Source organism: Ctenopharyngodon idella, chromosome 24 (genome assembly GCF_019924925.1).
Source record: "Ctenopharyngodon idella isolate HZGC_01 chromosome 24, HZGC01, whole genome shotgun sequence".
NCBI classification, from domain to species: domain Eukaryota; kingdom Metazoa; phylum Chordata; class Actinopteri; order Cypriniformes; family Xenocyprididae; genus Ctenopharyngodon; species Ctenopharyngodon idella.
This window is the reverse complement of record NC_067243.1, coordinates 21400713-21415811: the sequence shown is the minus strand read 5'-3', so window position 1 is coordinate 21415811 and position 15099 is coordinate 21400713. Positions and strand designations below refer to the sequence as shown.

The following is a 15099-nucleotide window of genomic DNA, read 5'->3' as shown; positions in this document are numbered from 1 at the left end:
GACGCGACGCAAGCACAAACCTTTTTGATAGGTCAACTGGCGTCGACGTCACTATTCTATCAAACGAGCGTCGCGTTCACTCAAAGCATAGACTGGTGGGAGAGTTCTGAGTTTTTGTGTGGCGTCGTGTCACTTGCTTACAACATACGGTGTCCTTCAGTATCGGACAAAATAGTGGGCGAAAAAGTGCGGAGAAATGCAGTGTGTTAGTGGTAAGTATATGTGCACATTCTTAAATTGGTATAATGTATGAATGAAGTTGGAAGCAAGCTGTCTTTACAAAACAAACTCTCCAGACGCTTCTGGTTGCAGACGTTACATGTCCATTCTTAAAATGATGAATTCCACCTGCTAGGAAACTGAACATCCACTTCATACATCCACTAAATTCAACTTGACACCTGCTGGGTAAACAAAATACTACAAAAACCTCGGTCAGTTTTGAGAAAAGATGCAGTATTTGTTTGCCTTGATATTTTGCTATCTAATGCAGTGACATTTGATTTTAATTTATTTGTTTAGAAAATTGAATTACAGGGACGTAGATTTATTAGTGTAAACCATGCTCTGCAAGTAATCCCCTTAATGCATTAACATTTGACTATACAGCAGACTAAGTGTAAATACTTGTAACCAGTTCTGAGGTAAGCAAGAGAGGCATATTACTAGAATAACCCATCACTGTCATGGAGCTTATTTGTGGTAATGGTAGCAGTGCCTTGGTGTAGTTGTGATGTGATGCTTTGTGTCATGTCAGTTGTGCAGTCATTACTTGTATATGTGACAGGTGAGTGATGAGGAAATTATATCTTTGAAATCTGATGGAATAGCTCATTTGAAATGATGTACGTACACACACACAGGATGAAGTCTCCATTTGTCACATAACCAGCCGGATACTGCTGATCTTATCTCCGTAATACCCCTAATATTAGATGCATATGGTTGCAGAATAAATTCATGACAGGCGAAAATTCTATAAAATAGGGTATTTTGACAATGCCAAAATGCCAATTAAAATTTAGAACTTTTCCTTTTGCATGACGCTTCATCCACACCAATAGATGTCAGTAGAGAGTTCAAGATAACTGTGATATCGTCCTAATAAACTAAAAAAATTTTTTTTTTTTTTTTTTATAACAACATTTTGTGTAAAAATGTAAACTTTTGGCAGTCTGATCAAATTATGAGCCAAAGCAAAAATCATGGTTATAATTATAATTCGCAGGGAGTTTGATTGACAGGCAATCTGACCAATCATAATGCTGAATCCGCCATTTTGTTTGACAAACAAAACAGACAGGAGAGTTAGTAGATTAACATCGGTGGACATGAACTTGAAAAATGGTGTGTACTGACATCTTTCCTGCGGTTGAAACGCCTTACCTTCTGATGTTCATTCATGTTAATTTCATGCTATGACTAGTAGGAAAAGATGATCGGTTTGCTGTCAGTCACCACATTGGTGTGGATACTGTACTTCGGAATCACAGATTGTAGTCTTGGAAGTATGACCAAAATAAGAATTTTCACTGGAAAATGTCATCTGAACAAGTAAGTAACATGTCTGCCACTTTTGTTCTGACCAACTGAGAAAAAAAGCATTACAATAAATCGCGCTGCCGATGGTGATTTAAAGGGTTAGTTCACCCAAAAATGAAAATTCTGTCATTAATTACTCACCCTCGTGCCGTTTTACACCCGTAAGACCTTCGTTGATCTTCGGAACACAAATTAAGATATTTTTGTTTAAATCCGATGGCTCCGTGAGGCCTACATAGGGAGCATTTCCTCTCTCAAGATCCATAAAGGTACTAAAAACATATTTAAATCAGTTCATATTCGCTATAAATGAAATGTTACCTGACATATCATGCCATATAGTCTACTAGCTGGGACTCCTTCTTTCTGTTTACAGACGTGACGTAATGACGCAAAGACGAACAGCAGCATGCTCGAATTTCCAGCGGAAACCTACCAGTACTGATTTTATTATAAAGCATTATTACAAGCTTACTGTTGTGAATCGGGCTAAGGTAAGGAGATAGTTTTGAACACTGGCTGGTTATGTACTTGCTCAATAATTGATTTTGGATCATTTTTAGCTAAAAAAAAAAAGTTATGGACTGCAGCTTTAAAAACGAAAAAAATTTGAAAGCTGAGACTTTTTGTACTCTTTGCTCTGCGATGTAGCCTATTTTTCACTGCGTGAGCGTGCCATGGCTTGTCGGACGTAGCAACAGTAACTAAGCGGGCAGGTTCAGGTTCAGTTACTTGTGGTTTCTGTTGTCTGGCTAAAAATGGACGCTCATTGAGCGCACTGCATTGGGCATTGTGGGATATAGCATTTTGTTGAAGTGTGTTGTATATTACACATTGTTGCAGATATAGTGTATACAGGAAATACTGTGTACAGTATTCAGAAATACTGCAATTAGTATGCTATTTCAAACATATTTATTTCATAATTTCTTAAAGTTAGACCAAACTTTTATTTTGGTGGGTTGTAATGAGGACCTTTTAGTTTCTGTGTATATGATATGCAATAGTTTTATCAAATTAAATGGTGAAATGCTGGTGAGTGACTCTCAGATCAGTTCTGCAGATGAAGTTCATGTCCTCATACAGTGAGAAGGTAGATGCCGAAAACAAGAGCGTCACGTGTCCTTCAGTATGTGGCTGCATCCTAAATCGCACACTCTCTTGAGTAGGTACTGTTCTATATAGTATGAATGTGTGTGGTATGAATGTAACCCAGATGAATCCGCCATGTTATCATTATCATGTGACCTACCAGCATCAGTTGCGTTGTCCCATGAGTGCCAACCACTAACAAGCCCAAATTTGCAACTGTATACTGTAAATCATCTTTGGAGAGGAGGGTGTGGGAGGAATTTTTCCCCCAAACCAAAAAAAAAAAAAAAAAAAACGCAGCTGCCCAAATCTATGAGCGACTTCTAGGACCCTGTGAAATCTGTTTTATTTTTTCCCAAATTCCATTTTTTCCAAATTGTGTTTTTTCCATTTTAATTTTTTTCTGGATTTCTTTGGACTCCATTTTAATGGTTAAATTAAATTTTAGTAATCAAAAAGCATGTGTAATTAATTGGAATCATGAAACGTATACAATTTTACAACAATCTACTAAAAGTTTAACAAAAATTACATGTTTAGGGCCCTATGAAATATGCCCCCCATTTTATTTTTACCAAATTCTCTTTTCTGTTTTAAGTTTTCTGGATTCAATTTTAATGGTTTAATTAAATTGTAATAATAAAAAGCATGTCTAATTAATTGAATTCATATAAACAACAATTTACACAAGATTTTATTACATTCTTTTTAAAATTTTATTTCTATGATTTTTTTTCCCCAAAAATTCTGTTGTGTATTTTAATTTTCCTGGCAATCAAATGAAGGCATAAAACATTAATTTAATTTATATTTTATACATATGAAATTAAACTTTTTCTGTCAAACAACTTTACTGTTAAAATTAAAACATGGAAGAAAATGGTGATTATTCCTTTAAAAAAGTTTTAATAATAATTTATTATTATCGGTGTTAGTATTATTATTACATTGAGACGTAGCTAAATTCTACTGTAAACAGTAATATATTTCTGTCACAATTTCTTCAAGTTAAACCGAACTTTTATTTTGACGGATTGCCGTGAAGACCTTTGAGTTTCTGTTTGTATGTGATATATGATGATTTTTTCTCAAATGAAATGGCAAAATGCTCATGAAGTGACTATAGAGCAGGCTCTGGAGATAAAGTCATAGGGAAATCATAGGGCTCACATGGTATTTTCGGTATGGCGGTATTTGAAACATACTTATCATACTCGAAATTGAAACCGGTATACTGTCCAGCACTACTACATTGCTAAACTATTGGCAATAGAGAATGGACCTTTTTTGCCGACAAATGGCAAATTTTGCTAATGTGACTACAGTTTTAGTGAATGCACTTTATGTAATCTTTATTTCTTCACTCATGAAGAAGTTTTGCAGTTTTCCATTATGAAGTTCTCACACACCCTCCTCTCAAAATGTGATTTACCATGTTCTTTCTGGATGAAGTGGGCTAGTTTTTGGCGGACATGGGAATCAAATAGTGTCTGTCTCTCCTCCTGCAAAAGCTCTTCACAGTGACTCATCTGTCCAGCTGCTAGATAGATCGAGAACAAAAAGAGCTTATGTACCATCTGGAGATAGCGCATACTTCTTCATGGGCACCCGCTTCACATCACACACACGTAGGCTTGACTATGTCTCCTGAGTTATGCTCTCCACTTTATGTGTCTCATGAGAGAAATATGTTGGGAATTACCCCTTAACGTTCCTGAAACACAATCTTTGATTACTGCATTGCTTTTTTTTTGGTTCCGTTACATATTCTCATTATCAAAACAGGGCAGTTCAGAAGAAATGAATGAGCATTGCAAAATCATTTGAAGTGATATCATTGCCTTATCAAGTCAGTTTTGGGTTACAGAGCTTTTATAAAAGGAAATTAATTTACACAAAAATACATAAAATACAATTCATTTATACAGTGTCTCGAATACACCTCTTCTATGAAAAACATGTTTTCAATTTCTGAATTAAAATTCAATTTGATATTTTATGGGGTATGAAATAAAAAGTGTGAAGGTGATACAACTGTCCTGATATCATAATTAAAAAAAAAAAAAAAAGGATGAAATTATTCTCACACACACACACACACACACACACACAAATTTTCATTCCACTGCACTGCTTTTACTTTGTTTCTAAATGTAAAATGAACCAGACAGAAGATGGTTTTCTAAAAACGTGGCATTTAAGTTAAAAGAAGTTTGAAAAAATGCATTCCCACACATTTTTTCATTCCACTGCCCTGTTTTTAAACATATAAAAAGAATTGTTGTGCTCCAAATGGATAAAAAACCCTTTTGCTTCAGGTGCGTAGAGCCAAAAGGGTTTTTCCAAACAAGCAAGAAAATTGCTAACCGCACACTGAATTCAGTCCAGACTAAAAAAGTCTAGCAATTTTTTTTATTTTTTTTTTTATTAAATAAACTGCATAGTGCAAAAGTGCATGTGAATTAAAAGCTAGAGAAGCCTTTTAGTCTGGACTAAATTCAGTGTGCAGTTAGCCATTTTCCTGCCTGTTTTTAAACATAGAAATGTTTTCTGTGTGAATGGCCTTTAAGTAGTTTGGATTATTATTATTATTATTATTATTATTATTATTACTACTGTGTGTCAAGGTCAGTAAGTCTCATAAAATATCAGATAATTGATTTTTTTTATGACAAGGTCAGTTGTAAACTGTGGTACAACCCCCTAAAACCAAATTATATTTATGAATTAATCATTCATATTTGTAAAAATTTTACTTTGAAAAATATTTTTAAAAACTTCAAAATTTAAGTTGAAATACGTTTTTAAAAAGTATTATTAATTTTTATTTATTTAGTTTTAAAGGGTTAGTTAACCCAAAAAATGAAAATTCTGTCATTAATTACTCACGCTCACGTCGTTCCAAACCCGTAAGACCTTCATTCATCTTCGGAACACAAATGAAGATATTTTGGATGAAATTCGAGAGCTTTCTGAACCACACATAGGCAGCAATGTCATTGCAACAAGCATCAAGGCCCAGAAAGGTATTAAAGCCATCCTTAAAATAGTCCATGCGACTGCAGTGGTTCAACCTCTTAGGCGTAATTTGCGGGTGGGACGGGTAGGACATGTCCCCACCACTTTTTGCCAGGGTTGATATTGTCCCCATCACCCTTTGAAACATCTCGCAACACGGATGTATCTAATACAAAAGAAACATCTCTACTCTAGTTGATTAGCAATTCGTTCATTTGTGTTAAATAAGATGCGATTTGGCACTGGGATGTGTTGTTTTTGAACTCATGCTGAGTCATTGTTGCCGCTGTTATCAGTGGTGAAACTGTTCTCTTGACGCTCGTGCACACTGCTCAGTCTTCACACAGAGGAGTGCTTTAAAGTCCCCCTGAAATCAAAATTGAAGTTTTTTAGCTTTTAGTATGAATATGTTAGCCTTAAGGTTATGAATAAGCTGGTGTGTTCCAAAACAATGACAAAATTCACATTTAGGAGATATAATCATTCAAAACTTACCGTCTCTCACATCCGCTAAAATGGATCACGGATTTTCATGACATCACATCGCACTTCAACTTCTCATCAGATATTCTGTCCAATCAAATGCTCTCTAGAATCTGAAGTCCCGCCCCTCCTAATACAGATGCTGAAGCTGCGGCTAAAATTGGTCATTTGTTCACACATTTACTAGTTTCTACATGGTGAATGGCACATAGTGCAGTATATAGAGAATAGGGAGAGAATAATACTTTTTAAGCGTTCTGACGTAGAACCTGGAAGTGCTTCACTGTCTATACAACGTAAACAGCGTAAGATAATGACAGGAAAGAGAAGAAATTGTTGAATAAAGTTGTTGTTTTTGTTTTGTTTTTGCGCACAAAATGTATTTTCGTCGCTTCATAACATTAAGGTTGAACCGCTGTAGTCACTTGGACTATTTTAATGATGTCTTTATAATACCTTTCTGGACATTGAAAGGTGAAATGACATTGCTGTCTATGTAGACTTAGATACCTCTCGTATTTCATCAAAAATATCTTAATTTGTGTTCTGAAGATGAATGAAGGTCTTGTGGGTTTGAAACGACATGAGGGTGAGTAATTAATGACAGAAATTTAATTTTTGGGTGAACTAACCCTTTAAATGGCCATTTTCTACCTTCATTTCATGGAACTGAGCAGTGTGAACATTTTTCAAAATATCTCATTTTGTTTTGTGTGAGATAAAGATGTGATGTGAGTAAATAATCACAAAATATTTATTTTTTGGTGAACTATTACATTATGAACAGATTTAATAGTAACTGAGCTTTGTTCTCCTTCTTTATAAATCTTGGTATAAATCAATATGACCAGCCTGAATCTATCCATCCCGTTCTGCTTGAAATCTTAAGACCAAGTTATTTGCATTCCTGTCACAGTAAGATCAATCAAAGAAAAACTGATCCCTTTTTGCAAACTGACTATTTACCACAGAGATGAACTATTGTTGACTGGAGTTTTATGGACCGTAACATTGCTCCATGATTACATCAGAATCGCCGCAATGTTTGTAGGGCACTTAACGTGATGAACCTCATGAAATAACATCATGAACTCATTCGAAACACAATTGAACAAAATTAGTTTGATAGTTTGAAGGAGCGTTTTTATACCTTCATGATTCTGAGATGCGTTTTTAAACTCCTCGTCAAAGTTTGGTTTAACAGTTATTGTATTCATTCGAAAAAGAATGTGTTTTCACAGATTCTTAGTGCTTGTTAAAGGTCACTGGATTTGCTTGGCTGAAGGAATGGCCCCTAAACAAGCATAAAGTTGGTGCCTCACCATGGTGTGATTGCTTGCCGTTTGATTTCTTTTGTGACTCTTTCAAGCGTCCATTCCTCCCCCGAATGCCCCGACAACTCCTGCCCACCCCAACCCCACTCATGTTTTGTGTGCTGCTCAAACACTGGTCATGTGACTTTTGTCCCAACACAATCGCAGTGCCTCGCCATTGGTCGGTCGCTTTGAAAGAGCATCAGTCTCCCTGGTAACGGAATGGCGGCACCACTTCAGATTTGTCTCCGGGCCCCTCCTAACGCTTCACACGGACTCTCACGTACCAAATCAGGTGGCTTCAACTGTCTCGCGCTCTCAGACGAGTCTTGCACTTTCTAAAGATAGCATTATAGGTGAGTAATCTGTTTTTATTGGCATGTGGGGCTTCATTTTTCAATGTCTTGAAGTTTCATGCAAACTTGTGGGGTGTAAAAAATATGTTAGATTTGAAAGAGTTAGAAAAAAATAAGCTCGATTTTAGCTGTTCTGTTTCATTTAAGAGATGTTTTATCACACAAAAGTGCTGGCTTTTTGAATTCAGAAAATGCGCAGGAAACAAAAAATGCTTCTCGATGGTGCTTCTCTGTAACGTTTTCATGTACAAAGTTTGTTGTACGGCTTTGAATGAGAAATTATGGTGGTTTAGTATTTTTATGATTTTTTTTTTCTTTCATTTTTTTTTACTGGAGGTCCAGTTGTTGCCTCAAATGTATGAATGTCATTGCATTAGATTCAAAATATCAAACCAAGTGGTATCTGAAAACAAATGCTGAAAGCACAGTCTCGCAACAATTTGTAACTATTTTGATTTGTTGCAATTTCGTATGATCTCATTCGTACAGTTTTGTATGATATACTCTCACCCCACTTGAGCGAGAACGTTTCGGCGTGAAGTTAGGAGCTTCATACACTCTAAAAAATGCTGGAAAACAACCCGAATGAGTTGGGTTGAAAATGGACAAACCCAGTGGTTGGGTTAAATATTTGCCCAATGTGCTGGGCAGTTTTATTTAACCCAACCATTGTTTAAAATGTACTATATTGCTGGCTTAAAATAAACCCAAAATAGGTTGGAAATTAAAAATCAGACACATAATTACTAGAGGCAACAGTAATAATCAAAAGGTGAACATTTATTAATAAGCAATTAATAAATGTTTATTGGTTAATTATTATTCATTAAACTTTTTAATAAATGGTCATTTATTAAACATATTAATAAATGTTAAAGGGTTAGTTCACCCAAAAATGAAAATTCTGTCATTTATTACTCAACCTCATGTCGTTCCACACCCGTAAGACCTTCGTTCATCTTCAGAACACAAATTAAGATATTTTTGATAAAATCCGATGGCTCAGTGAGGCCTGCATGGCCAGCAAGATAATTAACATTTTCATATTTAAAACAGTTCATGTGACTACAGTGGTTCAACCTTAATGTTATGAAGCAAATACTTTTTGTGTGGCAAAAAAACAAAATAACGACTTTATTCAACAATATCTAGTGATGGGCGATTTCAAAACACTGCTTCATGAAGCTTCGACGCTTTATGAATCTTTTGTTTCAAATCAGTGGTTCGGAGCATGAATCAAACTGCCAAAGTCACGTGATTTCAGTAAACAAGGCTTCTTTACGTCATAAGTGTTTCGAAACGTTTCGAAATTTCAATGGAAACGTGACTTTGGAAACAAAAAGATTCGAAACAAAAGATTTCCAACATACTTTGTGTGCATTTTAAGCAAGCAATACAGTAATTCTTAAACAATAGTTGAGTTAACTACCCAGCAGGTTGGACAACCATTTAACCCAACCGCTGGGTTAAAACAACCCATTTACTGGGTAAAAATTGACCCAATTACTGGGTTTGTCCATTTTATTTCTTTAAAACAAATGCCACTTGATTTGATTTTCAATTTTTAAAAAAAATAAGATTCAAAAGTGTCTAAACAACTTTTGGGCACACAGTTTGTATGCAATGTATTATATGCATTGTTTTGTATATTGATGAGGATGTAAGTACTATGGCATCATTACTAGTTGCTTGAACAATCCTCATATTCCTGTTGACCTGTTGCCCTCAGGAATGATTCCTTGTCTGGAATCCACCCAATACTGTCATTTACACAAACCTGCTTTTATTATTGTCTCTCTCTCTACCACCTACAGCCTAACAAAGCTTCATTCATTCTGAAGATGTGCTGGCTACAATTCAGGAACATCTGTTGGATGTGTTTTGAAACTTGTATGACATTTGGGTATCTGGATCTACCAATGAATTAACAAGACTAATTTCGAAGAAATTGAACAAAAACATCTTTATATGCATCTACCGCACTGTCTGTAGCTCTTTGATGGTGATGAAGGATGAGAGTGAAATGTTTTGAAAGCGTCATTGTTCTCGGTGTTTGGATATCTGTCAGACAGAGCTGGGGGGCCTTTGAAAGATGAGTTCACATGCCTTTTGTTTCTTGTGCCCCGTGACCCCCAGGCACATGACAGGTGATTTTGTTCATACTCCTCTTCCTGAGCTTTTGAAAGCATTTCTGACAGAAAGTAAAAACAAAACTGCACCTCCTAATTTTGTACCTCTGGCTGGAGACGTGACCTTGAAGTACTCAAAGCTGTTTTACTGTCTTAGGCCCTGTTTATACCTGGTATTAAGATGCGTTTTGGTCGATTGGATCACAGGTAGATGAGGGAAACACATTCCTGTTTTCACCTGGTGTTTTAATCCGTCTCTTTTGTTCACTTTCGACCACTTCTGTCGTGATTTCTCCGAGGGGAGGGTCTGTGGGTGGGTAAATGTATGGGGTTTTTCAGATCTTTTGATCTAATGGATGAAATAAGCTTGCACAATTTACATATGAACGCGAAAGGAGACAGAAAAACACGGAGAGCATCAGCTTTCGTTTCTGCTCTGACAGCCCCAAGACCAGCTAACCACTGTGTGTGTTAGAAATCAGGAATGGTAAGAGAACATTGTGCTTGGTACATTTTTAGTCTTCAAACCAAACTTGGGTCTTCAATCGACGAAGTTTAAAGGATTAGTCCACTTTCAAATAAAATTTTCCTGATAATTTACTCACCCCCATGTCATCCAAGATGTCCATTCTTCAGTCGAAAAGAAATTAAGGTTTTTGATGAAAACATTCCAGGATTATTCTCCTTATAGTGGACTTCAATGGACTCCACTGTTGAAAGTCAAAATTACAGTTTTAGTGCAGCTTCAAAGGGCTTTAAATGATACCAGATGAGGAATAAGGGTCTTATCTAGTGAAACGATCGGTCATTTTCTAAAAAAAAATACAACTGTATATGCTTTATAAACACATGATCCGAGTGGTTCATGTGTGGTGGTTCCGCCATTCCACGTTCCGTATTCAAAAAGCTCATGCTGTATGTCCTACAGCTTTCCTATTCAACTTACAGAACGAACAAGATGAGATCAGATGAGATCTAACAGATACACTGTAAATATATGCTGTCATTTTTACAGAAAAACAAAACAAAACTTGCAGCTGTGGTTGCCAGAATATTTCAGTAAAAATGTAAACATGTTTATAGAACAGCCTGTAAATTTTAGTTTAAAATTGTAATTTACAAAAAAATTACACTTTAAACTGGTAAATCCAGAAGCTAGGCCATGTTGCTATTTAAATCAGTTTTGTACTTTTAAAATATACTGACATCACCATTATAACATAAAGAGAAATCCACATGAAGTTCATCACAAGTAACTTTGCCACAAGCTGAGGGAAATACTGTACTATACAGAAAGTCCACATGCACACAAACACAAAACAAACACCATAATGGTAACAAACATGATACTAAAACATGATACTTGTATAAAACTAGGGATGTAACGATATTAAAATTCTGGCTGATACTATAATTATTTTCATGTTATGGCAGATTAACAGTAAATGGCCAATAGTACAATTCTATGCAATTTTGTCTAAATAAATTTAAATATAAAATAACAAATTTTAAGTGCTACAAGTAAATTCGTGCATCACAACATTGCAGTGTGCTCTATGAAAATGAATATTCATCTTGAGATTTGCCAAAGTACTTTTTAACTATTATTTTAAGTAGGTTAAAGCAAATGTAATTTAAATGTAAAAAATAAGCATTCACAATAAAATATAAGTATAGGCCGATACCAATAAATGAAAGGGAAAAAAACTCCATCAGCAATTAAATGAGCTGCAGGTGAACATAATCACAGAACTTCCTGCTTATTCTTTTCCAGAGAAAATGACTCAACATTCTTTCATCCCGAATGGGCACTTTCTCTGTGATTCTGACAAAATCATCAGAATTAATTATAAATAATGTGTAACCACAGTTTTTTTTTTTTTTCAACTTTGGTTTGAGGAAATAAACTAGTAGTTGCATGAAAGTTCAGATTGTCTAGATTGCTTTTCTGGGTTAACTTTGTCTGGGTATTATAGGATTTTGTGGTTCTGAGTGTTTTAGTTCTAGCTTAACTTCTGTTGTAAGATGAATATTTCTTCAAAATTTTAGATGTTGTTTAATATATTTTGCTTCGGGGTGTGCATTTAAAATAGACCTGAAACTCGAGCTGTTTGGAATTGTCTTGCGCCTAAGGAGAAAGAAGAACTTTTATTGTTGACAATGTGATTTAGGGCTGTGCTTTACTGAGTTATAGGAGTTTAACTGCAAAATGAGAAGTGTAAGTTGCACTGCACACAAATTCCAGCGAACGACAAAGAACTCTGTCATCATGTGGTGACCGTAATGACAGAGCCGGGCTATATTTAACCGCGCTGCCTATAAACAACAATCAAGCGGTGCTACCTTGTATTGTTTCTGCTTTCACTTCATCCTGTACTTGATGCCAAAGCTAAGCATTGCATCTTGTGGAGAAGCTTTATGCATGTGTGCAAATCACTGTTACAAACCTAGATTGCATTTTTAAAGCATCATATGTTGCCTCCTGACCCAAAGGTTGTTCCAAACCATTTTGGATTTTTAGTTTTAGAATTTGGATTTTGCTTTTCTGTATATTTCGATCCTGCAAAAGAAACTCAACTTTATTCCAGTACTGATGTTAAAGCTAAAGATGAGATATTATAATATGCACAAAAATACACTCTGGGTCAGAGTGTCCATAATTTAAATTCGGCACAACACCGGCACTTATATGTGTCATACCCTCAATTTTTATTATATCTGCATCTGCAGTTCTTTGTCATAAATGCTGTTTTCATACTGTGATGCAGGAGCGATACCAGAAAATTTCCACTGAGTTCATTGTTTTTCTACAGCGAAAACAGATCGTAGAGACACTTAAGAAAATGTTATTTTCATTGGAAAATTACATTTTTAAATCAAACCGTATTATTGTGGATGTGGCGTTAGATTAAAATCATGCATAGAAATTATTAAAGACACAATTACACTGTAAAAATTATTTGTTGGTTTAACCTAAAGTAGCCTAACCTGGTTGCCTTCGTTTTTTTTTTTACAAGAACGCTAGTGTACGCACACATTCGAATGCACAGCCTTGCACTTCATTTGACTTGTACACGTACACAGGCGTTCAATGCATGCGCAGTTTTGAGCAATCTCTCACCACGAGTTACAACCCATGTAAACATCTTTGTATTCTTTCATGCAAGAGTTGTACAAATGAGGGTACTTTCTAACCTCTTCGCACAATCTCTCGTCTATGTAGGCCTCCATTGTAGCTCGCATGTGTTCCCATCTGTTCATTTATGCAGTTTTTCTTTGACTACCTTGTGAATCGACACCCCAGGGCACGGTTGCCACCTTGTGGATAAACTAATTACTGCAAAAACATTAAATGCGCATGTGCGACCTGCGTGTACAAGTACTCGCGTTTACAAAAAATCCAGCAGCACGCATACAGTATGCCCATACTCTTCCAATGACGAAATTCGCGCCATGCACACTGTGTGCCGACCCTTGCGCACTTGTAAAAAGTGAAGCATACTTGTGGCTTTAAAATTTTGAGTTCATTTAAACTATAATTTTGAGTTGATACAAAGAAAGAGATTAGTTTATTCAACAGAAACTCAAAATATTATGTTATCTGAACAAAGTTTGTGAAGCTAAGCTGATTTGACAAGATTTGTGAAAAATTGTAATAAATCCATGAAAACACACAGACACACACACACATATATATATATATATATATAATTATAAAAAAAATTGTTTTGTTTTTTTACAGTACAGCAGCAGCCACTTTGAATTATAGAAGTGGCAAATTGATAGATTCATGTTCTGTTTTTTTATGGGGTTTTTTATAAGAAAAATGGAATGCTTTAATATAGGTCAGATTAAACATATTGCCAATCTAGACAATTACAGTAATATAAGGTTTGTCTATTCTAAATTAATATTAATGAATATGATCTGGTTAGTTAAAATGATTTGAAATTAAATCAATATTCTTGACTTGATAGGTACTGTAGAATCTGTACCGTTTCTGCCTACACAAATATACAAACAATATATTAAATGTTTTTTTTTAATCATACCCCCAAACTACTTAATGTTTTTTTTTTTTTTTCAAGAATTTCATCCTTTTAATGAGGTGTTTTTCTTCATTTTCTTCTTCTTTCTTCAAAGAATAAGTCATCACAACCTGTTCACACAATGTTGGCATGCCTGTTCCAATTATGGGCTGCATTTTTTTTCTTTTTCTTTTTTGTACTGTCAAGGTCAGATTGTTTCACTTCCCTCCTGAAGAAGAGCTTTGCCTGTTATTTGTAACAAGAAAGATGCATGTAATCCAAGGTTCATAGCCTTACCAAAAACAGTTATCCAAAGTCATTGGTGTATATGTGCAGTTGAAGGAATAGTTCACGCAAACAAGAAAATCTCGCCATCACCTTGTTCTAAACCCGTATGACTTTCTTTCAACTCATGCAGATAGGTTGGTTATGTCTGAACACAAATCTTATTTGATTGCTTACAATTAATAGTGCGGACAGTGTGCCTGAAAAGATCTGATTTGAGAAAAAAATCCAATTTGCCTGCAGTCTGAACATAGCCTAACTCCTTAATCGTAGTAAAGTATTGTCATTTAGTGCACAGCACACCTGTCCATGTTTTGTCCACTGATCTAAAGAGACTTTAGAGTGTCTCTGTCATTGAATTCTTCAAAGTGCACCTGTGCTTTGAAAACATCTCCTGGACGAATGCTGAAATCTGTTTGAGGGAAACTAATGGGTCACATCTGCTCACATTTTATGTTGAAACAAGTTTAACCGCTGAGCATCCTTTTCTTTATGATGGAATATTTATTCTTTTACAATGCACCCAACAGCTTTGTTTGCGAATGGAAATACAATGACAAGATAGATTAGGTAAGGAAGCAGTCACGTTCCTATTCACGACAATCCTTGTTGTAGTTCCTCATAAAGTAGGTCATGCGGTTATCAGCAATGCTTTCTGATGTCCATGATATCAAATGATAAACAAACAAACAAATTGTACTCTTGAGAAATCTGTTTAACCCCTTAAACCTGAAGTGTGCCACCGGCGGTACACCACCCCCCCATGAAAAAATTCATAATCAAATTACTAAGCAACCACTGACAGGAATAACACAAAATATGTATCATTTTCATGCTTAGAAACTCAGCTTTT

General features: G+C 35.5%; 1 protein-coding gene across 5 annotated transcripts in view; it reads left to right on the top strand.

Annotated features, from left to right (window-relative positions):
• Positions 1-28: 28 nt before the first annotated feature.
• rassf7a (Ras association domain family member 7a) overlaps positions 29-15099 on the top strand; it is a 51096-nt gene continuing 36025 nt past the window's right edge. For 3 of the 5 annotated variants that reach the window (XR_007928331.1, XM_051884408.1, XM_051884409.1), the window contains exon 1: positions 29-212. Coding sequence is in view for 2 of the 5 variants with exons in the window: in XM_051884408.1 (XP_051740368.1) it covers positions 197-212 (16 nt within the window). In the remaining 3 variants the exon portion in view is untranslated. Of the gene's footprint in view, positions 213-7641; positions 7805-15099 lie in introns of those variants that run through there. The other 2 variants (XM_051884410.1, XM_051884412.1) reach the window with 2 other exon arrangements.